The sequence below is a fragment of the Periplaneta americana genome, chromosome 8, assembly GCF_040183065.1.
Source record: "Periplaneta americana isolate PAMFEO1 chromosome 8, P.americana_PAMFEO1_priV1, whole genome shotgun sequence".
In the NCBI taxonomy this organism is placed as follows: domain Eukaryota; kingdom Metazoa; phylum Arthropoda; class Insecta; order Blattodea; family Blattidae; genus Periplaneta; species Periplaneta americana.
In genome coordinates this window covers 139,332,247-139,358,034 of record NC_091124.1, presented here as the reverse complement: position 1 = coordinate 139,358,034, position 25,788 = coordinate 139,332,247, and the positions used below count along the sequence as shown (strand labels likewise).

At 35.8% G+C, this 25,788-nt stretch overlaps 1 protein-coding gene across 9 annotated transcripts in view; it reads left to right on the top strand.

Moving 5' to 3' along the window:
* The window catches only part of S2P (membrane-bound transcription factor site-2 protease), a 51,352-nt gene that overhangs the window by 129 nt on the left and 25,435 nt on the right, over positions 1 to 25,788 (top strand). The window contains exons 1-4 of one of the 9 annotated variants that reach the window (XM_069833714.1): positions 8 to 141; positions 1,017 to 1,226; positions 21,126 to 21,294; positions 21,447 to 21,725. In XM_069833714.1, the coding sequence (XP_069689815.1) occupies positions 21,220 to 21,294; positions 21,447 to 21,725 (354 nt within the window). In that variant the 5' untranslated portion in view covers positions 8 to 141; positions 1,017 to 1,226; positions 21,126 to 21,219. Of the gene's footprint in view, positions 1 to 2; positions 181 to 309; positions 579 to 662; positions 915 to 1,016; positions 1,227 to 3,968; positions 4,268 to 21,125; positions 21,295 to 21,446; positions 21,726 to 25,788 lie in introns of those variants that run through there. The other 8 variants (XM_069833715.1, XM_069833713.1, XM_069833716.1 and 5 more) reach the window with 8 other exon arrangements.

Sequence of the window (25,788 nt, the reverse complement as noted above, 5' to 3'; positions counted from 1 at the left end):
GTTATACGTAGGGTTCGTCATGTGACCTCAGTATTTTTTGATAATAGTGATTGCAATATTTGCAATTGAATGATAGTAGGCTATACGTACTCGTACTACCAAAGAATACTAAAAAAGTTTTCTACAATATACTATACATGGGTGTGGAATTTTATTAATTTTTGTTGAAGATATTGAGATGTAATATAATTGCATTATAAATTAACTTATTAATAAAATAAGATGAATTGTTTAGTTTTTATATTTATATTTTTTATTTGTTTAGTAATAAAATTTGTGCAATTATACAGGAAATAGCATCGCAGCAATCGTAAAATTTGATGAGGCGAATTTTGTGACCTCTAGTGGTAACAATCTATAACTGTTTTGGAAAAATGAAAATACTTCGCGTTCACTTATTAATGTCTGTTCAGCAGTTGTGGTTCAGGGTTTAGTGTGAGATGACAATATAGGTTGAGGAGATTAGCTATACTAAACTTTGTCATTAGTGACCACATTTCCACCATAATATATACGATAATAGAAAATGCTGGATGTAAGTTATAACCGTTTTTTGGAGAAATATATGTAGGAAAGAGGTTAGACTGTTTATTACGGTTAGGTTATGTTATACTTTACAGTCCAAAGTAGTTGTGTCAAAATAGTTTATTTTATCGATATCTTGTTATTTTGATATTAAGATTTTGAATTGCCGCCTCTTTTATAAATTGTGTATGAAGAAAGTGTGTGGCTCATTTGATTCATCCCCAATTTTGCTGAGATTTTGCATACGTGTTACATAACTCAGTGAATGGCTTCCTTTAAAATTGTATTGAAATCCGTGAAGTCGTTGATGCAGGAAATAGTGATTATGTTACGAATGTAGTTCTTGTCAGCAGTTGAAAAAATTACAAATAAACTTCACAGTTTGGAATGTAATCATTGGATTTTTATTAAACTTGTTTTGTAACTGAGATTAATATTGAGACAGTTTGGCTTCAGTTCTCTTGTAAGAATCTTTTTGGTTCGAAGTATAGGTCCTTCCTGTGTCTGTGCTGACATCAATTTGGCACAAAATGTTTGAAAATGGGGTGCCGAAAATGGAACTTCACAATTGTCATTGTCAGGTCAATGAAATTGAGAGGGCCAATGTGGATGCATGAATTTTATCGGGATTACTGAAGAATACGAGACAGCCATATTACACCCCAGTGATGAAACAAAGATGGTGTGACGTAGTATAATAGGTAAATATATATATATATATATATATATATATATATATATATATATATGCAAAGCCACCGGCGTAGCTCAGTCGGTTAAGGTGCTTGCCTGCCGATCTGAAGTTGCTCTCGGGCGCGGGTTTGATCACCGCTTGGGCTGATTACCTGGTTGGGTTTTTTCCGAGCTTTTCCCCAACCATAAGGTGAATGCCAGGTAATCTATGGCGAACGCTCGGCCTCATCTCGCCAAATACCATCTTCCTATCACCAATCTCGACGCTAAATAACCTCGTGTGTGTGTGTGTGTGTGTGTGTGTGTGTGTGTGTGTGTGTGTGTGTGTATATATATATATAACCAAACACTGATGCTCGGCCTTATGAAAACTATCAATTTACCAAGAAACGTAAAGTTCTGTATTGTATTCTCCAGTAGATCCTTTTATCATAGCGTCACCTTCATAATTAACTTTTTCAATAAAACCCACATAGTACCACAAAGATTCATAAACTCAAGCACCATAAGAATTTGCCTTGAAATTTGGATTCACAACAGGTTTAAATAACCTATGTCAAATGTCACACTGTAGTCAGTATCAGAACTTAAGCATTTTGCAACAATTTCATATGTAGACAAAGGTACAAATTGATGCATGCAGTGTCTCCCAGGAATGGTTTTGACATTTTTAAACCGTTAGTGAGATCATTTCGGACTTGAACCATTTCCTCTTTTGTTACAAAGACCAGTAATCTCTTTGATATTCTCCTTACAAAAGTAGAACACTTGTGATGCAGTGATTGTATGTTCATTAAATTGTTTTTGTAAACTGGCTTTGGTAACCGTTCTTTTCAAAGTAGGTACCCTCAATTCCATCACAAGGAGATTTTCCGTGGCTAGTAGCAAAAAATGACCATTTGCATTTCATACCAAAGTTTGCTTCATGTTTATATATATATATATATATATATATATATATATATATATTAACCCTCCTGCTACCAAGGTTTTTCACAACTTACTACTACCAATAGGAGTAATATAATTACTCCAATCAATCTTTGTTAAGCATTTCGAATATATAAATAATTTATGTATTATTGATTATAGCCTTAGAAAAAATGTAAAAATATAAAATAATCATCTTATTTTTAAAAACACATAGTGGTTCCAAAGTCCTGTCCCATTTTGATGAAAACATACACCAAAATTAATGAATTTTAGATATGTTACTGATGACACTATAAGGTAACATATACAATAAATTTAAATTTGCCTCTCTTCCATTTCAATACAAACTTCTTAGGCTTAATGCTACATAATTTTGAAATGGTGGAAAACACATTTACAAGCAATGAATGCCACAGTACTATAATATAAATTGGAAATCATTTCAGTTACCTATTGAAAACTAAATATTAGAAAACCACGCATACAACCATGAATGAGCACCTCAAAAACATTTGTTTAAGTTAGGCTATATACAGTGAAACCTATCATTTACGGACTTCGAAGGGACGTAACATTGGGAGGGAGGCTCCCCAATCTAATAGTAAATTCATAAATGCATTATGTATCCCTTCACGCTTTAAATGAAATATATTACTGTAGTATAATTCTAAATACAGTTTACTATACTACAGTAAATTCTTTGCAACTTTGAACTACAGTAGATAAGACCGAAAAAGGAACATGCAGTTTTATTCTAGGTCTACAGTTATATAGTACTGTAATTTACAGTTTTCAACTTAATCTTTACGTTCAGGTGCCATGTCTCTCGAAACAGAACAACTGATTGAAGTGAAGAGAATAATCCTACTAATCCAATCATATGTCGAATACAATTTCGTGATCGTGGAAACCTTGGACCCATCAGACAGGTTAAATTTTATGACTGTTTATCCACCCACTTCCAGCTAACAAGGGGTAGCCGGCTGGGCTAGTGGTAGCCTACAAGACCCTTATTGTCTTCTTTCAAGTTTTAAGGAATAACTGTACAGTTCTTAAAACTAAATTTTCCATTCTTGTAATACATTAGGTCTTAAAGACCAAGTTCTGTCTGCAGTCAGGAGGTAAAGCAAGCTTTAGGACTGTGAAACAGCTGTCCGTGTCCGTGTCTGAGAGTGTCCGTAAACGAGAGTTAATTTTATCATTATTTCTATATTATTTCAGTTGGGACATAAAAATCTGTCTGTATTTGAGGAGTGTCCGTATCTTGAGTGTGTCCGTAAAGAGAGGTTTCACTGTAATAAAATAAAATAAAAATTAATTTCTGAACATGAATAAATGTTGTTGTTTTCTAATGTCAGGCATTTGACAATAAAGTCGTTTGACCTCTTGCACTCCAATATTTTTTTGAAAATATTGTCATGAGGTGTTTCAAATCCATTTCTTGGTTTGAGTTGCACAATGGGCAGTTAGGGGACTGATATATTCCAATTCTATGCACGTGTTTGGCCAAACAATCATGACCTGTTGCCAATCTAAATGCAGCTACAGACAATTTTCGTGGTAAATCGGGAATTAACTGTGGATTATGATGCAGACAGTTCCATTTTTTCCCTTGAGATTGTGTTATCAAATTTTGTTTGTTGAAGTCTAAGTATGTAGATTTAATAAATCTTTTCACAGAGTAATATGTAGATTTAAGTAACAGGTCTGTAAGTAGCAGTGCTGCCCATCTTTGCTAAAGCATCCGCATTCTCGTTTCCCAGGATTTCACAATGGGATGGTACCCTTTGGAATACAATTCTTTTATTGAGTGGTATTAATTGAGAGAGCATTTTAGTTATTTCTGCTGTTTGAGATGAAGGTGTGTGTCTCGAGACTATTGATAGAATAGCTGCTTTGTAGTCTGACAGTATAACTGCATTCTTAAATTTATTGTTGTGGCATAGAAGATTCCTGAGACATTCACTTATTGCAATGATTTCTCCATCAAAACTTGTTGTTCCATATTCGAGAGATCTATAAAGTGAGAAGAGACAGCACGTAACACCTGCACCAGCACCTTGTTCCCTGGAGATCAAGGATCTGTCGGTGTAAAATGAAGCCAGTTTTGTGGAGGGTACCTAATATTAATTGTTTCTAAGACAATTGTTTCATTATTTCAGTGTTTACTTCTGATTTCAGTATTTCTTCTGTTACATTTAGATTATACTCTATAGTTAATAGAGTTAAAGGGTTTGGTTTAATTTGTAAGTTTTCTTTTAAATTCGGGATATTGATTTTCTGTTTTAATTCTTGAACCATGGATATGAAACTTTTTTTGAGTTTTTAATAAAATGAATAAATAAAAATATGAAAGTAATAAATTGCCACCGGCGTAGCTCAGTCGGTTAAGCCGCTTGCATGCCAACCCGGAGTTGCGCTTGGGTGTAGGTTGGATTCCCACTTGGACTGATTATCTGGTTAAATTTTTTCCGAGGTTTTCCCTAACTGTAAAATAAATGTCAGGTAATCTATGGCGAATCCTCGGCCTCATCTCACCAAATACCATTTCGCTATCACCAATCCCATCAATGTTAAATAACCTAGTATTTGATACAGCGTCGTTAAATAACAAGTAAAAACAACTAATAAATCTAATTTTAGATATTTGTTGTAATTCAAATACTATATTCGAACACCATCTACTACAATGAGCATCTTGAAAAAAGGCTAAACTAATAATTATTTCTATACCAGCTATAATGGTTGGAGGGATCATCGTGCTAACCACACGATACCTCCAGTCTGGTTGGATGATCGTCCACCTCTGCTTCGGCATGTGGGTGTGAGGCCAGCAGCCAGCTGATCGGTTTAGGCCCTTCATGGGTTGTAGCACCACGGATTAAAATAATAATTATTTCTAACAAAATCACTTTCAGAAAAACCTTAACACACAGAAATAAAAAATTGTGAACGTAAGATAATGATAATATAAATAACAATATAAAAATTGTTATAAATAATAGAAAATAAAATAATTTGGAGGCAGACAAACATACACATGAAGAAAATTAAGCTACAGATTGAATTTTATATCCTGGAATTGTCATGACACAGACTACCAAGGGGGTAACAAGAACACCCCACATGAATAATGTGAATTACATCTTAAATTAAAGTAATTATTTATGTTATCGTTAATTCAAATTGTTAGTAGACATATAACGGAAAAATACATGGAATTTGAAAAAGAAATTGGAGAAAAATAAAAATAATATTGAAAAATCGTCGGTGGAGTAATCACATTAACCCTCTTGGTAGCAGATGGGCTAATGAAATTCTTCCGGTTCTTGTACTGAGCAGCACAACCATCTGATATGTATTCTACAGTTTTAACATGTGAAAGAGACAGCTCTTGTTTTCAAGAAATTGATTATAATCTTTTGAGTTTGGTAAACGAATGATACATCATTATTTATGTCATTAGAATTTAGGCACAAGCACTTTGAATAAAGACCTTTATCTTTCTTGTAATACGTACAGTATATCACTGCAGCATTTATTGTACAGCTACCTATGTTCCAATTAGTGATGTAAAAACTGTTTTAATCCTTTTAAATCAATATACATTGGTTTTTATGGGTTTAAAACCCTGTTTACTAGGATTAATTGGATTTATTGAATGCAACCCGAACATCATATATCCATCCACTTTGCATATACAGTAGGAGGCAAAAGTTTAGAGCACCCCTCTTTAAAAACGTATTATTTAACATTATTGCAACACAATTTTTTATGGGCAATTGTGAGATTGTGTATTTGTAGAGGATAGCCATACAAGCATTTTAAGAGTTCTTGGGACTTGTTAGCTTTTTTTCTTGAGTAGTTATTACAAATTTATGTTTCTTTACATTTCTACATTTTTAATGCGATTCCGATTTTTCAAGAGATTAAAATGTGTGTCTTAATGTTAGTTTATTGGTTTCAAGGTGCACCACTAAACACATTTTAATAAAAAAATATTCAAAACTTTATTAGATCAAAAATGTGCAAGCCATCAATTGAAAATGATGTTTTTTTTAGGGTGGAAAAAAGTTTTTATTTACAGTTTTCCCCCACTATGTTCTTTTCCCTTCTCTTTCCCATGTTGCAAGAATCTGGAAATGCAGAAATAATGGTTAGTGTGAAAGAATGTGGCCTGTCAAACAAAATTCCATCATTCACCCCCGCCTCCTCCCCTTTTGGGACGGGACGGAAGTTGCCGCGGTACCTGCTTTAGAAATAGTAAGTTGTAAACCATTGAAGTGTGAGGACTGCGAGACTACTCTTTACGAAATGGGAAGAACATCAGTGAGTGTTGCAATTAAGTGGCAAATAGTGGCGTTATATAAGGACAAAAAAAGCCAAGTGCAGATTGCGAAAAAATTGGGGGTGAGTAGACATTGTGTTTAAACTACAATTGCAAATTACAATGCAAATAAAACAGTGGAGGATAAAGCTCGTAGTGGTCGACCCCGTGCAACCACTCTCCAAACTGACCGTGCAATTCTTCGTGCTGCGAAAAAGAGGCGCTCTGCTTCTCTAAAAGACATCCAACAAGAAGTAGGAACCAGCTGCTCTACATACACTATTGGGCGGCGACTTCGAAGCCAGGGGATGAAATCAGCAGTTGCAGTTTGCAAACCATTGCTGACTGTTGCAAATCGTCGAGCACGTTACCAATGGTGTAAAGAAAGGCTGAATTGGACAGTAGAGAAATGGGGGACGGTCATGTTTTCGGATGAGTCATCATTTCAACTCTTCTCCAACCGTCCTCAAAGAGTTTGTCGGCAGAGCCATGAAAAATATATTCCAGCATGTCTTGTCCCCAAGGTGCAAAAAGGGGGTGGCTCTGTAATGGTATGGGGATGCATGAGTACAAAAGCACAGGAGAATTGTGCTTCGTGGAAGGGACAGTGAATTCTCAAAAATACGTACACATTTTGGAAAACTACATGCTTCCATCAAAGAAGAAGCTTTTCGGGCGGCAGAAGATCTGGCTGTTTCAGCAAGACAATGCCCCTTGTCACAAGTCCAGATATTGTATGTCCTGGTTTTCGGAGAAGAATATACCGCTGTTGCCCTGGCCTGCTAGATCTCCGGACTTGAATGTAATAGAAAATGCCTGGAATGAAATGGAAAGGATCCTGGAAAGTAAGAACATGCCAAGCCTACAAAACCTCAAGCTGGAACTGGCAGCTGCATGGAGACAACTTGGAGAATCAGATTATTGTCAAAGACTTGTGCAATCAATGCCTAACAGGGTGCGAGAGTGTTACAAAGCCAAAGGTGGTGCCACCAAGTACTAAAGTGACCTGTGTTTTGTAAAATGTGAGCTAAATCTTTAGTTTTTTAATAAATACGTGTGTTTTTCAGCCCTGAATTCATTGTTTTTTTGTGTCTGGCTTGTATATTTCGCGAAATATGCTAATTTTAGTATTTTTTCTATATAAATCCATGTGTCAGTCGTCTAAAAACCCATGTGTCCATATCTAGAAAAATTTTTTGTGTGCGTGAAGTGGCAGAGGATATATTAAAAATTGCGAAATTTAAAAAAACATAAAAATAAACATATTTCCTAAACAAAAGCTAACAATATGTTCAAAATTGCATCTAAGTCATAATTTTAGTAGTGTTTGATAAATATAGAAGCAAAAATTAACTCCAGAAAAATCTGTTGAAGTAGTAACTAATTATTCAATTTTAAAAGTGGGTGCTCTAAACTTTTGCCCGCTACTGTACATCTGGGCGTTTTACTTCTGTGTGCTAGTGCTATGGTTGTTAGTGTATGCTGATGGTCACTAGATGTCTTGTTTGTACACAAATCCATAATAGAGCTGATGGATCAGTTCAGTGTGGCACTTGTAATCCGTAACCAGTCATGTCGTGATACTGTACTGTGTAAGCTTGTGAGTACAGTGAGACCTTGTTCAAGCATTTGGAATCATTTTGAAACTGCAGTCTGTGAAAAGAATACAAAGGTATGCAATGGCATCTCGTTTACGGCAGTTGTGGTCTTTGTCCACAGTCCATGAAAAGGGAAGTTGAAAATGTGAGTAAAACAGCAACCAAGCGTACAAACTCCATGAAATCATTCTTCCTTCAGGTCCATTACTGTCAGACTCATTATCAACTTCTAAAACTCCATCAATGCCTTCTACTTCATTCTGAGCATTACCTGTTTCATCTACATCTGTGACTCTATCTTCACATTCACTTTTGCCACAAATTCTACAGACATCATCACAACAACATATAAGTGATAATGAATTAGATGAACTCATTGCTAGAGCGATGTATGCCTCATCAATGCCTTTATATTTGATGAAGTCTCAATAGTACTGGAAAAATGTTTTCCATCAACTTCAACCTGGATATGAACCTCCTAGTTGTCAAGTTATTGGTGGAAATCTACTTGAAGCTGAATGTAATCATTTGAAAGGAGTTGCTCTAAAAAAGATAAAAGAAGCCCATTCATTCCCTTGTTTTAATATGTTATGGTTGGAGTGATGCAACAACACGCAAAGTTATTAACTTTATTCTAACAACACCAGAACCAGTATTTTTAAAAACCATACATCCCTGTGAACAGAAGAAAACTAGTGTGTTTATCACTGAAAATATGATTACTGTGGTAAATGAGTTGGGTAGCTATAAATTTGTTTCATTATAATAGACAATGCCAAAATGTGCAGGCTACATGGACAATAGTTCAGCAACAGTACCCCCACGTTTCTGCTTATGGATGTATGGCTCATGCATTGAATTTGATGAAAGATGTAATGGCATTACAACCAATGGGTGACCTTTACTCACTAGCCAAAAGAATTTTAAAATATTTCAAGTTCACCCACGTTCCACATGCAACGTTGGAAACTAAACAAAAAGAGAAATATGGATGACATAAAAACTTCCGTCTCCTACAAGATGGGCGAGTTATCTCATCTGTTTTGAAAGTTTAGTGCAAAACAAAGAAGCAGTTTTACTGGAAACTATTGTGTGTCCTCTTCTAATTCCTGAAAAATCTCTGAAGACTTCTGTACTGTCAGAAGAGACATGGTAGCACCTGGAACAAGCAGTTGAAGTATTGAAACCAATTTCAGATGCTATTACAAAGATTGAAGCAGATAATGCTGTTTTATCTGATGTCCATGAGATGTTTGCAAGAAGTACTAGCCAGTTAAATGTAGCAATCTGAGCGAGTTCGCTGTTATGTTTTGATGACGAGGAGGCTGTAATGAAGGCCATTCGAGACAGGAAAGTGAAGACAATAAAGAACATCCATTTTGCTGCGAATCTACTGGATCCACGCTTTAAGGCGTTATATTATGCGAAGAAGACATTGGTAATGGTATAGACTACATCACTAAGCTGAACAATTAACTTGGTTTAAACAGTGCAGCAGTCATAGCTAACTTGGCAGAGTTAGGATTCTTTGCAAGAAGTTCGTTATGAGATGCAGCAGACCATGTAACTCCTTTTACTTGGTGGAAAGGCTTATGTTCTGGACAGGCTTTATATTCAATTGCTTCGCGAATATTAAATATGCCACCTTTGGTTCATGGCAACATTCATACAAAACTCAGAAATAGGCTGTGTCCTGAAAGGTTAGAGAAACTTGTAATGGTAAGATGGAATCTTAAGTTCACTAGTTCTGAACCAGCGAATCCAGAGCTTACAATATCTGATGAAGCAACTACTGAGGAAGATTAGTGTAGCAACAAGAAATGAGGAAGATATTTGTTTTCTAGTTTAACTATGGTATTTTTCAAAATGGCAAGAGAAAAATGTTATGTTTTTAGGTTTTATTCCTCTTATTATTAGTGTAGCTATATTATTATATTTGTAATACTATTATTATTATTATTTTTATTATTATCATTATCTGTTTTCTCATTTTATCATTACCGTTTGTGTCAAGACTCTTTTTGATTTAATAATAAAACCAATTAATCTAATAAAACGTGTTAAAAGACCATTTTAAACAGCATTCTGGTTTAAAATCAATAAAACCGATTTTGTTAAAACTTGCTGACATCACTAGTTCCAATGAAACCCTTGGGTTTCGTCTTGAATTACAAAACTGTAGTTTTCATTGAAATCCAATAAAATGATAGCTGATTCATTATTCAGGACCTCTTTTAACATTTTCAAGTAAGAAGACTGTGCTTTTGCTGTAAATGAATGTGGAATGAGTTTCTCAGTTTTCTGTATCAATAAATCACAAAATTTACTCTATCTGTTGCTACCCATTGTCTGTATTGGATTGGTTCATCAGAATCAAAGTCATATGGGAATTATTGTAGGTTTTTTTAAGACAAGATTGCTAGAATACTTTTCACAAAGACATAGCATGCAAATTCAGTTACGTATGTCACAAGTTATTAGTTTAATCAGATCATGGTAAGTTCCTTTCATATGAATACTTTCCAGAAGCAACTGAACATTCATGCTTACTTTGTTTTTTTTCATTTTGGGCATTTTCAATTACTTTCTTGGTTGTCTCTTTTGATAACCTCTTCCCTTTCCTTGGTTTGGATAGTGCTAGAATACCTGTTCCCAGTCACAAATGCACGTGCCTGGTGTATCATACACTCAGAAACGTCAAACATTTTACTAACTTTATTTCTAGGCCATAACAGTAGTACCAGTGTAAGTAGTTTGATTCCTTCACGGATGTTGACATGTTTAATTTTATCTTTAATTTGCCCCATTAACTCATCAAAATGTTGTGCTTTCTCTTGCCATTCTCTTCTATTATCTCAAGTTCTGGTTCGGTTGCTAATTTAGTATCATAAATTTTATTGATTTTTAATTTGCAGTGCTTGTGCTGCTGATTGAAACTTTTGCTTAACTGCAACTGATCGGCTTTGCCTAAGAACTGAGTACAGTTGTATAGGGGATATGTATATTGTATTTGATTGCCAACATTTACATCCATGTAATGTGGACCTCACAATTTTTGTATCCGGTGCCACAATTACGTTCATTACAGGTATACCTTATATAGGGTGCGTCAGAAAGAAGGGATGGATTTCACAGGGCAAGAAAATTGTAAGGATTCATCAAATCAAACATTTATTGTTATCAACATATTCACCAATATATGCAGTTTATTTATGGTATTCAACATCATCCATAAGATGTCCTTGGTTTTCGATACAGGCATCGAGGCATTTTCTGAAGTTCGCCGTCGCTTTCACAGTCATAGTTGGTGGGATTGCCGCGATTTCTTCACGAATCGCCGTCTTCAGTTCGTCCAGTGTATGTGGTTACGTACGCCTTCAAATGGTCCTAAAGAAAGAACTCGCAGGGCGCGAGATCTTACCATAACCTCGGACAATCTCAGTGCAATAGCATGTTTGCGGGCTGATCGTTGAGGTGGCCGGACAACCTACTGTCTGTCTCCACATTTGCAGGTGTACACGCGCTCCGTATTCGTCCAGGTGATTTCTTCTTTAATGTTGAACCTGTGGTACGAAATGAAGTCACCCACCGCAAAATTGTATTCCGAGTTGGAATCCTAGCGTGACGTCCGATGTCGAAATGAGTCCTGAGTGGCGATCACAGACTCTTCATTTTTGAAAAATGTCTCTGCAATGAAAGCACGTTGTACACCAGACCAACACCATGTTCTCAACTGAAACTGCATTCTCTGGCTGACCCAACAGTCGTGGTCCCCCTCACTCTATCCTTCCCCTCGCTGTGTATCGATAGTTTGAAATCCATCCATTCTTTCTGACGCACCCTGTATAGTCGCTTTTTAAATTGATCAATTATTTCCATCTTTAAAAAAAACCTAACAACTTGATTTAGATCATTCGACAATTCTCACCTTTAAAAACTTAACAACTTGATTTAGATCATCCTAAATTGCCACTTTTACAACTCTGTTCTTGATTTTCAGTACACTTATATCGAACACATACTGTTTCTGATAATACTTGTTACTAAAACATACTACCTCATTGTCCAATAAGTTCATTATTATGTCTGTTTGTTGTGTACAATTCCTTTTTCAGATCTCACTAATTTTCTACATATACTTGCTATCCTACTAGCCTCCTCTGCCAGACTCCTCACCTATTTTCAATTATCTCTCTCGTTATACTTAACTTCCTATTACACTCCTCTAATTCATTCAGAATTGACACTTTTAACACTCTGTTCTTGAATTTCAGATCACTTAGACTATATCGAACACACACTGCTTCTAAAAATACTTGATACTAAAACATATTACACCATTGTCCAATATGCTCGTTATTATGTCTATTTCATGTGTACCTTTCACTTTCCGATCTCACTAATTTTCTGCATATTATACTTCACCATCCTAGCTAGCCTCCACCCCCATACTCCTTACCTATTTTATTACCTCTAAAAAACTGTTCACTATTCGCCGAATGTAGTCTTTTGTAGCAAACTCGTCATTCTTATTCTTCACTTCACTTCTCATCATTTCAGCTCTTGCACTCACAGTATAGGGGATATGTCTAACTGAAGTAAACTGGTGTTCAGTCTACTTGGTGATTCTTGAATCAAATCTGTAAACTCAGTAACTTCTTCGTCAGAAGAAGACGATGGTGTGTTTTGAGTTGTGAGTGTGCTACGAACTTCACACAAGCTTTTCCTACATATTGGACAGAGCCTCTCCCCAGGAGGCACAGCTAGTACACTGTCTCTTAATTTCTTTGCTTCTTTCAATGTTATTTCACATAAGATTAATTATTTAATTAAATGCTTGTGAATGTTGAAAATGTTACAGCATAACCTTTGATGATATATGAATTAGTTAGATATTTGTCTATGTCTTTTGAACAAATAGTGGCGTCATCTAGAGGTATGGACTGAATATGACTACACCAGAGTATAAGTTACTGTTCTTCGTGTGTCAATGTATTCAATACCTTCAAACCACCACTGAATCTTCACCAAGAAAGCTTCCCACAATGCAAGGGCAACTGCTACCTTCCATCTTATTTACCTAGAAGTGAACAAACAGATATTGTAATCTGTTCAATTGAGTTGTGATTATGTATTTATTGACAGAATATCTATGTATTGTTATATGTTATAAAGTATAGGGTTTTAGAGAGATATAATATATACTTATGTGTTATATTAAATTTTCACTTCGTATATTTACACTATCATCTAACATCTTGGCTTCTAAACAATATTAGAGATAAATTGGCAATCCTGCCAACTGCTTGCCTTATACACAAATATCAGAGCGAAAGTGGCTATCCTGCCAATGGCTTCAATGAACTTCAAATTTACTTGAAGAGAATGACAACAGACATGAAACTATGATGATAACTACTAATATTTTCCCTTCTACTGAAAACATGCTATTCCAATACTACCTATTGTTTCTCCAAAACTATTTTTTTCCTGTTCAAATCTTATGAGTCCATAATTATTCCATAGATGTTTCACTGTTATAAGAAGAAATAGTTATGCTGTAAGTTTAATTATTCTACATTGGAAACTGACAGTATGTTATTGTTATAAGTGTGAATTTAGACTATGGGCTTACTTTGACATTGTAACTTGCTATATTATCGCTGCGCCAGTCACAGTAATGACCAGCAGATCAAAGAAAAGGTTAATAACAATAACAGACATGTCGATTGCATACTGTTCTAAAGCGATGTTGTCGCGTCTTTTTCAAACTACAAGGCGTACAAATGACAAACACGACTACTTTATAACTAATAATAATAATAATAAAATTTCAGAATTCATTTCATCATGTGAATCTGCTTTGGAGTCACCTATATTTCTAGCTGAAAGGAACAAACAATTTGGAACCCAGCCATCACTACTACCTGCGTGGAAAACCATAGTTCGTTTCCTACGAGATACAGGTGCATGAGCAACTCCCATCATCCCAACCTTTTTTGGGGACATCATGGGTGTCATACCATGTCTCGTCCAAAAATATAATTTTATGGCTTGCCGATCTTTTAGAACGAAGTGTGTTCAAATATTTGTACCTCCACATTACTATTCTCGATGACTCCATTGTCACGCGTCTTTAGTTAAGAATTCAGAACCTGAATCCTAACTTTTTCAATAATTCTCTGTGTTGTTTCTTTGTAGGGGAATTCACACTTGTTTTGAAGTTATATTAATATTTCACTAACTTTTGGCGACTGTCCATTTTTTTAAAATCATACACCGTTTGACGAATCAGATCTCAGGTGAAGTTATCAGCTTTTTCAAATTTCTGTTTTTTATTTTTACGTTTTTTGAGTGTTTTAGGACCTTTCTACAACTCTGCTTACGGCTTGCCTACTTAATCCAACAGCTTTTGCGGTCTCTGTAATCGGTCCCTTGCACAATTTATTATTTTTGACGTAGGCATTACACATTACAAATTATTTTCTGAGACTGTTTATTCAATGTCCTCATAAATTTGCTACCTGTAATTGTCTTACTTCTACTAGTTGAAGGAACACACGCATTTACATTACTTTCAACTTCATCATCACCTTCCCACGGCCTCCACATCTTAAATATTAAGACCAATTTATAACTTCCATTTGAAATGCTTTACTAAACTGAACGAACATTTGTTATTAAAAATGGCAACCTTGGTTCTTACTCCACGTGGACTTGATATGTACACGTCAAAATTCAATCCTGGATTGCCATTGGCAGCAACAGTTTTTTGTAGAATATGATTGGAGCGGTGGGACTGAAAGAAACACAATCACACGTGACAAACAATGAGTTATAAATATCAAAGCCTCGCTGGTCGTTACTGTGGCTGGTGCGGCGATAATACATAACTAGTTTGTCTAGTTAAGTGAGTGAATTTGACTATTCATGCTAACAAAAAAGTTATTATGATGTTTCTTTGTATATGTAGATTATGCATGGTATTTTGCCAGACAGAATCTATAAGATACTTGATATTCTATAAATTTCATTTGTTGGCATGTAGGCTATTTATAAAGATAACAAATGTGGTTACTGATATGAAAGCTTCTGATTGGAGCAGTGGGACTGAAAGAAACACAATCACACGTGACAAACAATGAGTTATAAATATCAAAGCCTCGCTGGTCATTACTGTGGCTGGTGCGGCAATAATACATAACTAGTTTGTCTAGTTAAGTGAGTGAATTTGACTATTCTTGCTAACAGAAAAGTTATTATGATGTTTCTTTGTATATGTAGATTATGCATGGTATTTTGCCAGACAGAATCTATAAGACACTTGATATTCTATAAATTTCATTTGTTGGCATGTAGGCTATTTATAAAGATAACAAATGTGGTTACTGACATGAATACGTCTTCATTCAACATATAATAAAATTGATAAGAAAATCTTGATTTTACGAGGTTGTGTCAAACAATAACAGGACTGATTTTTTTTTTTTTTTTTTAATGTTTAAATACGTACACACTAACAGTCACGAACTATTGTCATTGAGAGATATGTCCTTGAATGATATTGTGGCATGCACGCTTTCCTCTGTTAACCATTCAGTTGGTAAGAGGAGGCATTGTGTAAGTACGTGTTCCAAGTACCCAGCATGGACTTGAAGTTACAGCAGCATGCAGTAATAAGGTTTTGTGTTCTTTTAAACAAAGCAACTGAGACATTCCAAATGGTACAGGAAGCTTATAAAGACCAAGCTTTATTCAGAACACGTGTTTTTGAATGGCACAAAAAATTTAAAGATGGTGAAGAAAGACTTGAAGATGCTCTACATCCTGTTAGGCCCTCCACATAAAAAAATGAGATGAATATCAACATCATTGATGCCATGTTACGATAAGATAGATGATTAACAATGACAAAGGTTGCAGTTATTATGGATATTTTATATGGATCTGCAAAAGACATAATTCACAATGATTTGGGCTACAGAAAAATTGCAGCAGAATAGGTTCCACGGGTCCTTAACGAGGAACAGATGTCTCACCGGGTCATGACCTGCCAGCAATGAATTAGGTGGGTATGGAGGGAGTCACACTTTCTGAACAAGGTAATCACATATGATGAGAGCTGGTTTCATCACTATGATCCAGAAACAAAACAAGGAAGTGCACAATGAAAACATCCTTTCAGTTCAAGGCCAAAAAAGGCGAAGGTGCAACCAAGTGCAGGCAAAGTCATGCACCTTGTCTTTTTCGACAAAACTGGCGTAATTTATGATCACAAAGTTGAACAACACTGTACAGTAACTGCAGAATACTACAGTAATGTTCTTAAAGGACCACTGAGAAGAGACCTGAATTTGTGGTGATGATGGATTCTGCACCAGGACAATGCCCATCGAGCCCATGCTACACAAGACATCATAGTGAACTAGGCATTGAAGTCATGCTACACCCACCATATTCACCAGATTTCGCACAGTGCGACTTTCACCTGTTCCCACAAGTGAAGAAAGTGCTTCATTGGCGCCATTTTCAAACAGATAATGAACTTAATAGTGCTGTCAAAAAAGGGCTTCAGTGAGTGCTTTTAAAAGTGGATAGAATGCTGGAATAAGTGTACCACATGAGAAGGGGATTATTTCGAAAGTATGTAATTGAATTTCAATAGAAGAAGGCATAATCTCAGAAGAAAAAAAAATCAGTCCCGTTATTATTTGACACACCCTCGTATTTTTAGCATAACATAAAGTTCAAAAAGTCTCCACTAAAATGCCAAAGCATACATGCTTTCCAGTCTGTTGAGTGTTGTGTAATTTACTTGCAAGTGAATAAGTGACGAGGAGAGAGAGGAACAGAGGCTAAGGATGTTTGAGAATAAGATGCTTAGGAAAATATATTTGGGGCTAAGAGCGATGAAGTTACAGGAGAATGGAGAAAGTTACACAATGCAGAACTGCACACATTGTATTCTTCACCTGACATAATTAGAAACATTAAATCCAGACGTTTGAGAAGGGCAGGGCATGTAGCATGTGTGGGTGAATCCAGAAATGCATATTGTGTTAATTGGGAGACCGGAGGGAAAAAGATCTTTGGGGAGGTCGAGACATAGATGGGAAGATAATATTAAAATGGATTTGAGGGAGTGGGATATGATGGTAGGGACTGGATTAATCTTGCTCAAGATAGGGACCAATGGTGGGCTTATGTGAGGGCAGCAATGAACCTCTGGATTCTCTAAGGCCCGGTTCACACGAGCGGAATGTCTGCGGAATGGCAGTCGCGTGGCGGCCACACCATTCTGAGGCCACACGAGCGGATAAAAGACGGACGGAAGGATTTGAGGTGGACAGTCGCCGTAGATGCTAATCACCGTGCATACTGCGGACGAAGGATTAGGGAAACAGCTGGAAGTGTCTGAGGTCAGGAGCATAGACAAGACTAATGGAGGAAATGCAAGAGAAGACATGATAAGAACGAGTGAAGGAATGAAGCAACTACCAGATATTAGTGATTGTGAGGACAGAATAGACAGGGCTTTGGAGAGGTTATTAATGAAGTGAGTGCAAGAAAGTTAGGGGTGGCAAAAGTGTAAGAAAAGGAACAGAAAAAAAGGTGTTAAGTGTAAGAAGATAGTGTAAGAGTGTAATAAGATAGACTATCAAACAATGAATACAAGAGAATTAAAGTGAAAAAAAAAAAACATCTGAATAAATGTGAAGTGGAATGAGAGATAAATTGCAAGTGTAATTAAGTGAATTAGATATTTGATGTTTTTCAATGTTATGGGTTGAGAGTAGTATGAGGGGTACTATAACTGTAGGAGTATTAAAGAAATAAATATATGGAAAGAGGAATAAAATAGGAAATTTAGGAGTGAAGCGAAGAGAAAGGGATCAATACGTAAATAAAAAGAGGGTAGGAAAAAAAAGTGATGCAAGTGTTGTAAAATAGAGTAAACGAAAAAGTCAGCAAGTAATGTAGGAGAAAATAGCTGGAAAACAATGATTAAGAGTAGGTAGGATTTGAGGGTAGAGAAGAAAATAAATAAATAACGCAAATTATTAAGGAAGGAATATGCAATATTTAATAGGTGAGCGAGAAATGGAAGGGAGATAGTCTAGGTAGGAGGGAGAGAATAGAAGAGAATAGAGAGGGAAGGACATATAGCAATTCAGTCTTAACAGAACATTAGAAAGTACCGGTAATCAAGAAATTCTCGGCAAAGAATACACTAATAGAAAAGAGTTGTATGTATTAAAGGGATGGTGGATCGAAAAACAGAAATGTGAAGGTCCATCATAACTGTGAATTGTAAAGTTGACTGACAAATATCATATCATAATCACCGTGCAGTACTAGTGTACTTCGAAATGCAATTATTGATAAGAAAAGTAAAGATGAAGACATTGAGTACATCCAATAGTCAACAGTCCTTTATTACAAGGAACTTTTCATGTGTTGTTTAACTAGTTGGGCAAGAAGGAATCAGTTTATTTTAATTAACTTCAAAATGACATTTCCCAGCTTCGATGAATTTTATTGTATCATACTCTGAAAAATGCCTTCAGAAAGAATATATTAACGTAACACTGGCTATACCTCCAATATAATGGTTTTTGTAACATTTATGGCAAATTCTGCAGTGCTTGGAAAAAGTGACATAAGTCAGTTTTCACAAACCATTTTTGATAATTTATTGACAACTTACACTGGTTTATATCGATTTGATTTTTTTTCTGTATGAATTATTGTAATGGGAGGAATACCTATGTATTTTTTCCAAGCAAACATATGTTCTGTAAGTTGTCCATAAATTATCAAAAAAGGTTTGTGGAAACTGACTTGTGTCACTTTTCCTGAGCACTACAGACAACTTACACTGGTTTATGTCGATTTGATTTTTTTTCTGTATGAATTATTGTAATGGGAGGAATACCTATGTATTTTTTCCAAGCAAACATATGTTCTGTAAGTTGTCCATAAATTATCAAAAAAGGTTTGTGGAAACTGACTTGTGTCACTTTTCCTGAGCACTACAGAATTAAAGCCAATAGTTGTATGCATTTAATTGTTGAAATGAATAAGTAACAAGTGTATTATTTTCGTATTCACTTTGGAGAAAATATATTACTGTACGTATATTACCGGTACTTTAGTAGAAGGGGATTAGAAGGAATTATCAATAATAAATAGAGTTCACTGGAATGAAATGTGTTAAGGTTACCATTTGTTTTATTTTCAGAAACTGAAATGTTATCAGTGTTATTACTTTTTATTAAAAAGTACTTAGAGAAATTAATGAAGTAAAAGGTAAATGTCATAAATTAAAATAATTTATGTATTATTGTATGGGCTTATGCGAGAAATATTTGACAAGGACTGTTTATTAACACATTTCCTTTCTGCGTCAGAATGTTCCATGAAAGTGAGAAACTGTACACAAAAAAATTCATACCATGCTAAACATTTTTTGTTTCTGTCCTTGTACTCTTCATTTTGAATGTCCTAAATATATAGCCTTTTCTCATTCTCTATCGCCTCAACGTCAACTTTCTCTATATCTATATCACTCATCCAATACAATCACAATGTGCAATGCACCACTACAAGTTAAAAAAAATTGCAACATCCAGTACTATGATACACGTGTGATATGTCGACTGTGACTCAAGCAGACATTACAGAGGGTTTTTCTCGGGGTAGTCCCGTTTACCTCTATCATTCCACCAACACTCTCCACTCTCCCCTCAACTATCATCTGCAATAGTAAAAGGGCTTACGGATTTCTGATGCTGATATAGGAAGGGATTGGGGCTCAGATAGGATGCCTATCTGTCAGCCGAGGATGACAGGAAGGGCTTGGGACTCTGGCTCCTGAGACTTATCAGGCTGTGAAATGGGACCTAGCTCTAGTAGGGACTGATGCAGGATGGCCCACCTGTCAGCATCAGACTCACGAATGTCACTCAGGTCACCTGTCAGATTTGGACAATCGTCGCATATAGGCCTAGAGACACACAAAGGGCTAAAGCATGCCTAAGGTACCGAGTCCTGCTCTCGTAAAAGCCAAGATATGTCGTCTGGACACTCGCCGCCAAACTGCCGCATCCGCTCGTGTGATTGATACAGTATAATTCAATAGCCCATAGCGAACTTGTGGCCACCGTGCGGCGTCCGTTCCGCTATGGGCGATGCGGCTGGCATGCGGAAACATTCCGCTGCCGCAGACTGTCCGTCCTGTGTGAACTGCTACATTTAAATTAGTGTGCCATAGAAAATGGTGTGGGCACCGTGCGGCTGCCGTTCCGCAGACATTCCGCTTGTGTGAACTGGGGCTAAAAGCCATTTGTAAGTGAGTGTGTATCTAATACAGAGTTCAGATTTGAGAAACTACTTTCTGAAGAAGAGGCACATTTATCGCATTAATTATTTTTTTACTTGAAACTACTGAAAAATTTCTTGATTTTTTTTCAGCGTTATTTATACTTATATTCCTAAATACTAGATAAATATATGTTAATAAGGAAATTTTGTTTTATTATGTAAATTATCGCGCGACTCCCCTCAGCTCTTTGGGGTTGTGACCCACACTTTGGTAACCACTGTTGTAGAGTGTGTCATTCAATCCATTGTCCATGCAGAAACTAATGATTGCATGGCAGCAAGGAAATAACTCCGCTTTAATATTTCGTGATGAAAATTGAGGCCATTGGGACCAGAATGATCTAAGTGGCATGAGAGATGTTCTGAGATATTTAACTGTGAAAATTTGAGAGACTGCATACCTTCAATCTAGATACTAACTTTGTACCCAATAGATGCCGGTAGGTGATGTAACTCATGTTTATCACTCTGTCCCTCAAGATACAACATTTTGGTACAAGTGAGTGCACTTCTCATTTTTCGTAAATCTATTACTTAGGTCACTGTGGTTCTAATGGCCTCAATTATCATATTGTTTGTTCTATACGAATGTGCAGGTGTAAAGAATTTAGTCATTATATTCTATATATTGACAGAAAAATGACAGGTTATTTCTTCTTTTTCAGTGTGAAGAACGGGAAAATCCCAGTCAAACGTGAAGTGATAACAAGTCAAAGATATGTCTGTAAATTATAATAAAATGAAGGGCTCGGAATCATAATGGATTCTTTTACTGTTCTTATCATAGTAGGTTTAATACATTGTGCCCTCTTTTTCTTCGACACATTGTTTAAGGTAATATAGTTCGTCATATTTCTTAATTTTATAGTTATTTTCGTAAAAATACCTACATTAAATATATTACCGAAATTTTAAAGTGTATTTCTGCATAGTTTTACTAAAATTTGCCAGTTTCTAAGCATTTATTATGTTGAATTGTTTTCCAGAGTTGTTCTCATTATCCATATTTATACTTCTTACACAACACTGGTCTCCAGGTTGAAGTATTCAGGCTTCGATGGTTCACTACAGTTTTCAACAGGTTCATCCAAAAATGTGGATGTTGGAGACCTAGACTTTTAGATTATTGGTTCACTTTGGGTGCAAGATGTTCCTTGATATTGCTCCCAGTTGCTGTCTACATTTTCATCAAAACAGCTTTGGGGGCTTGGGAAAAAAGTTCAGGCAGTGGAGATGTGAAATCGTCAATTACATTGGAACCTATGGTTAGTATATTATTATATCATCATCATCATCATCATCATCATCATCATCATCATGGTCTCTTAAACATGTACCCTACAAAGGAGAAAATCTTATTAGGAGAATATTTCTTATACCAGGGACAGAACAACTAGAGGCTTCAGTGACATCACTACAGAAGAACCCACACACAGCAGAATTGTTCGTTGCACTACAAACCAAAAACGTTGACTACTTACTTTCATTGATCCAGCTGCGCTCTCACAATACAATAACTTCTGTTCAGAAAATGTTTTGTAGCTGAATGGTACCGTACCTGCTAGTTCGGGAGGAGGGGATGGTCGGACCGCTTAAAAGTAACCGTCTCCAAGCTTCTAGATGTTCTGTCCCCAGTATAATTTATGTGCAATTCCACTTAGAAAAAGAGAAAATAAAAAGAATAGTTACTGCAAATAATAGAATCAATACTGAATGTTCAATTCAGTTCCTGCAGAAGGACAAATACAACATGTTACTTTTTTAGTTTTTTTATGTGAAACATTTATGCTCTGGTGTCAAATAGATAAAATGTTACGAAAGTTTCAACTCACATCACTTGCTTGGCAATGGCGTAAATGAGTTACATCACACTATTCTGACGTCTTTTCCTTAGCAACTGATCAGACTCTTGCATTGATAGATGTTTGCTAGAATGTTACATTTTCTTGCATGAATTCTATTTATTTCTCGTATCATAGATCCATACTAACCACTTTCCAACAAACCAATCAGATGTAACACAGTAATTCCATTATAAATACTTGGAGACCTACTGATATATGGTGTACATTCAATAAAGAAATAAAGGAAAAATAATCATTAAATATATAACATAAATTGTATTAAATTTATTTCACTCTCAGTAATATCCTCAATAAGAACCAATTCTTTCAAAATCTAAATATCACAATAACACCAAACTGAGAGTGTAAGCATTTTACGCCATTACAAGGATCATATGAAACCTTTGTATTTTTTTTCTTATAACAGTATTGGTGATGCATCAATTTATTTCAGTAAGACTAATGTACAGAAATAGCATATGTGATTCACTGTGGTTCCTGTTTTGTCTGCTACTCTATTTTAAGTTTTATATTAGGCTTATTGATGCTTGTATTAAAATTAAATTCATATGCCATCACAGTAGTCTAGTGGCTAGAGTGCTTGACTTATAATCCTTTGACCTGGGTTCGATTCCTTGGTGTATCCCCAATTTATAATTTGTGTTGGGCGAGCCCATGGCCCAGGTAACATAGGGGTTTTCTTCGGGAGCTCCAGTTTCGCTGTGTCATTCCAACAAATCTCCATAATCATCTCATCTCATCGTGGTGTAGCGTAGACCAGCCTTCTGTGGTGTACCCTGAGCAATGACTTTGTCGGTAATTGGTCTACATAACTGGCTTCATATGGGTGAATGACGTAAGTCAAATACCCACCATTAGTAAAAAAAAAATAAATAAATAAAAGAAAATAAATTCATTCTGCACATCATAGGAGACAAAAAAAAAGTCAATAACAGTCTTCATATACTATGTATTTGAGAATACTACAGCAATTATGATAACAAAGGTAATAATTACTACCACTACTACTTATCACAGCCACCACAATCATTTAATCATTGGAGACTCGGTGCATTACTGACATTCATGTAGCCATGTAGTGTAAATTAAAAGGATTCTAAATATACAGGACAAATCATGACTAACATATATAACTTCAGAAGATGATCCCTCAAATTACGGTAATAAGAATAATTTAGCTATAAATAATTTTCAAGGAGTGCAGAGTTATTATTGATTGTATATCGTCATTATCTTCGTAACAGGTGATAGTTCTAGAAGGACTGTTCCAGTCTGCAAAAGTTTTCCCGCCATCTCTTCACAGAACGACCCAATGATTCTATATGGTATCTATAAAAACAGGTTTTAATCGTTTAATTTACAAATTGAAGCGTAGCATACAATTCAAAATGAAAATTAGAACATTAAGACAAAAGTATCATCATTAGTCGTAAATTATCAGATCCAGTATCACTGAGGGTTTAAAAACTTGCAAGCAACAGCTGACAGTCATATTGTTTATGAGTGAAGTATGCACTAGCACTACAGATGAATGTGTCTCTCTGTCTCTCTCTTCTCTTTCTTCTCTCCCTCCCCCTCCCTCCTCCCCTCTTCACCTTTTCATCTCCCCCTATCTCCCTCCCCTCTTTCACCATCCCGTTTCCCCCCTTCCCCCTCCCTCTCTCTTTCTCTCTCATGATGTGTTTACTGTTGTAGGAATTAACAGATTAGGTGGTGGAGGATGATTAAGTAATTACTTCAGCTGATATCCTATACAGTATATTTATTAAAGATAATTAATAGTTAGCAAGCTCGCAACTGTAATTATTATTATTTACGAACTGCCCAGTGAGGGTAGCCCTTACAGACTCAGTATACTTTCAACAAAATATACATATTTAATCATAAGTAAAAAAGAAAAAAAAAAAAAAGGCCCACGTCGTGGTTTGAGGCACTCTGCCTAGGACTCGCGTTACGGAATGTACGCTGGTTTGGGTCCTCATAGGAGAAGAAATTTTCTCATGAGATTTTGGCCAGTGTATGAGACCGGTGCCCACCTAGCATCGTGATGCACTTGGGGAGCTATGGTAGGTAGCAAAATCTGGTTATGAAAGCCACCTATAATAGCTGGGGGGATCATTGTGCCAACCACACGATATCTCCAATCTGGTTGGATGATAGTCCACCTCTGTTTCGGCATGTGGGCGTGAGGCCAGCAGCCGGCTGGTCGATCATGGTCATTCATGGGCTGTCGTGTCTCGGATTATTATTTATTATTATTATTATTATTATTATTATTATTATTATTATTATTATTATTATTATTATTATTATTATTATTATTATTATTATTATTATTATTGTACTACAAAAAGAAACAAAAGAAAAGGACATGAAAAATTACAATTGCATTAATATGGCACCATGTGATTAATTAGGATTTGACAGGATTTTTTAACACAGTTATCACAATGTCATCCCTCAGAGATGTAGGCAGAGCAAATTCTTGTCGAGATTTTTCTAAAAAACTGGGATAGTCCCTCGAGTACCTATGAGCAAACTGAATACCTCATTTTGGATTAAGTTATATTTCAGTTTGAAATAGTTAACTGTAGGCTCATAGATTGACTTCTTCTCATGGTGGAGCTCGGCTGACTGATGACATCCTACTTCAAAACATATTGTTTGCTCCACAGTGATATCCTGTTTAGTGTCAGCAGTGTACGCTAAAATGTGTACTCGTCTCATTGATCCATTTTCAGTTAGACAGAAGATTTCTTCTTCTACTATCCAACCCTTATTTCTTAGTACAGCAGCAATTTTGGATCATATAAGATGGTGTCTAGAGTAACCCCGTTCACAGAATCCCAAGGTGTGCTAAATAAAATATTACTGAAATGTCCTGCATTGAAGAATCAGTTCATGAATATATTGTCTACAAAACAATCATTCAATGTAAAATTGCACGTAGACTCATACTGTATTTAATTGCATTCATTATGATTTTACAAGAAAGATGACACTGAAGGGTATGAGGACATTGCTTATTGCACACTTTCGAAAAATATTATCACATTCCTTAATGTACTACTGCTCTGTGCATATGTGAACTTTCTTCATGCATAGTTCTGGAGCTTTTATAAGGCATTCTAAGTTTCACACCAGATATTTCATTCAATCCTAGGAACAAAAATTCAGGGTGTTGGAGTTATTAATCTGGGAGGCTAACTATGGGAACAAAATCATTCCAATCCTGAATCTATCTTTAAAATAGCTTCTAATTTTATGAGCAAAGTGTGGGGAATCCTCATTAAGCTGGAAATATTCTGTATATAGTACTTTTTCTAAGTGCTGTGAAAATTTCTCTTGCAAAAATGTTGGATTGATCTCTCCTATAAGATGTTATGTTATTTTTTATTTAACGACGCAACTGCAGAGGTTATATCAGCATCGCCGGATGTGCCAGAATTTTGTCCCGCAGGAG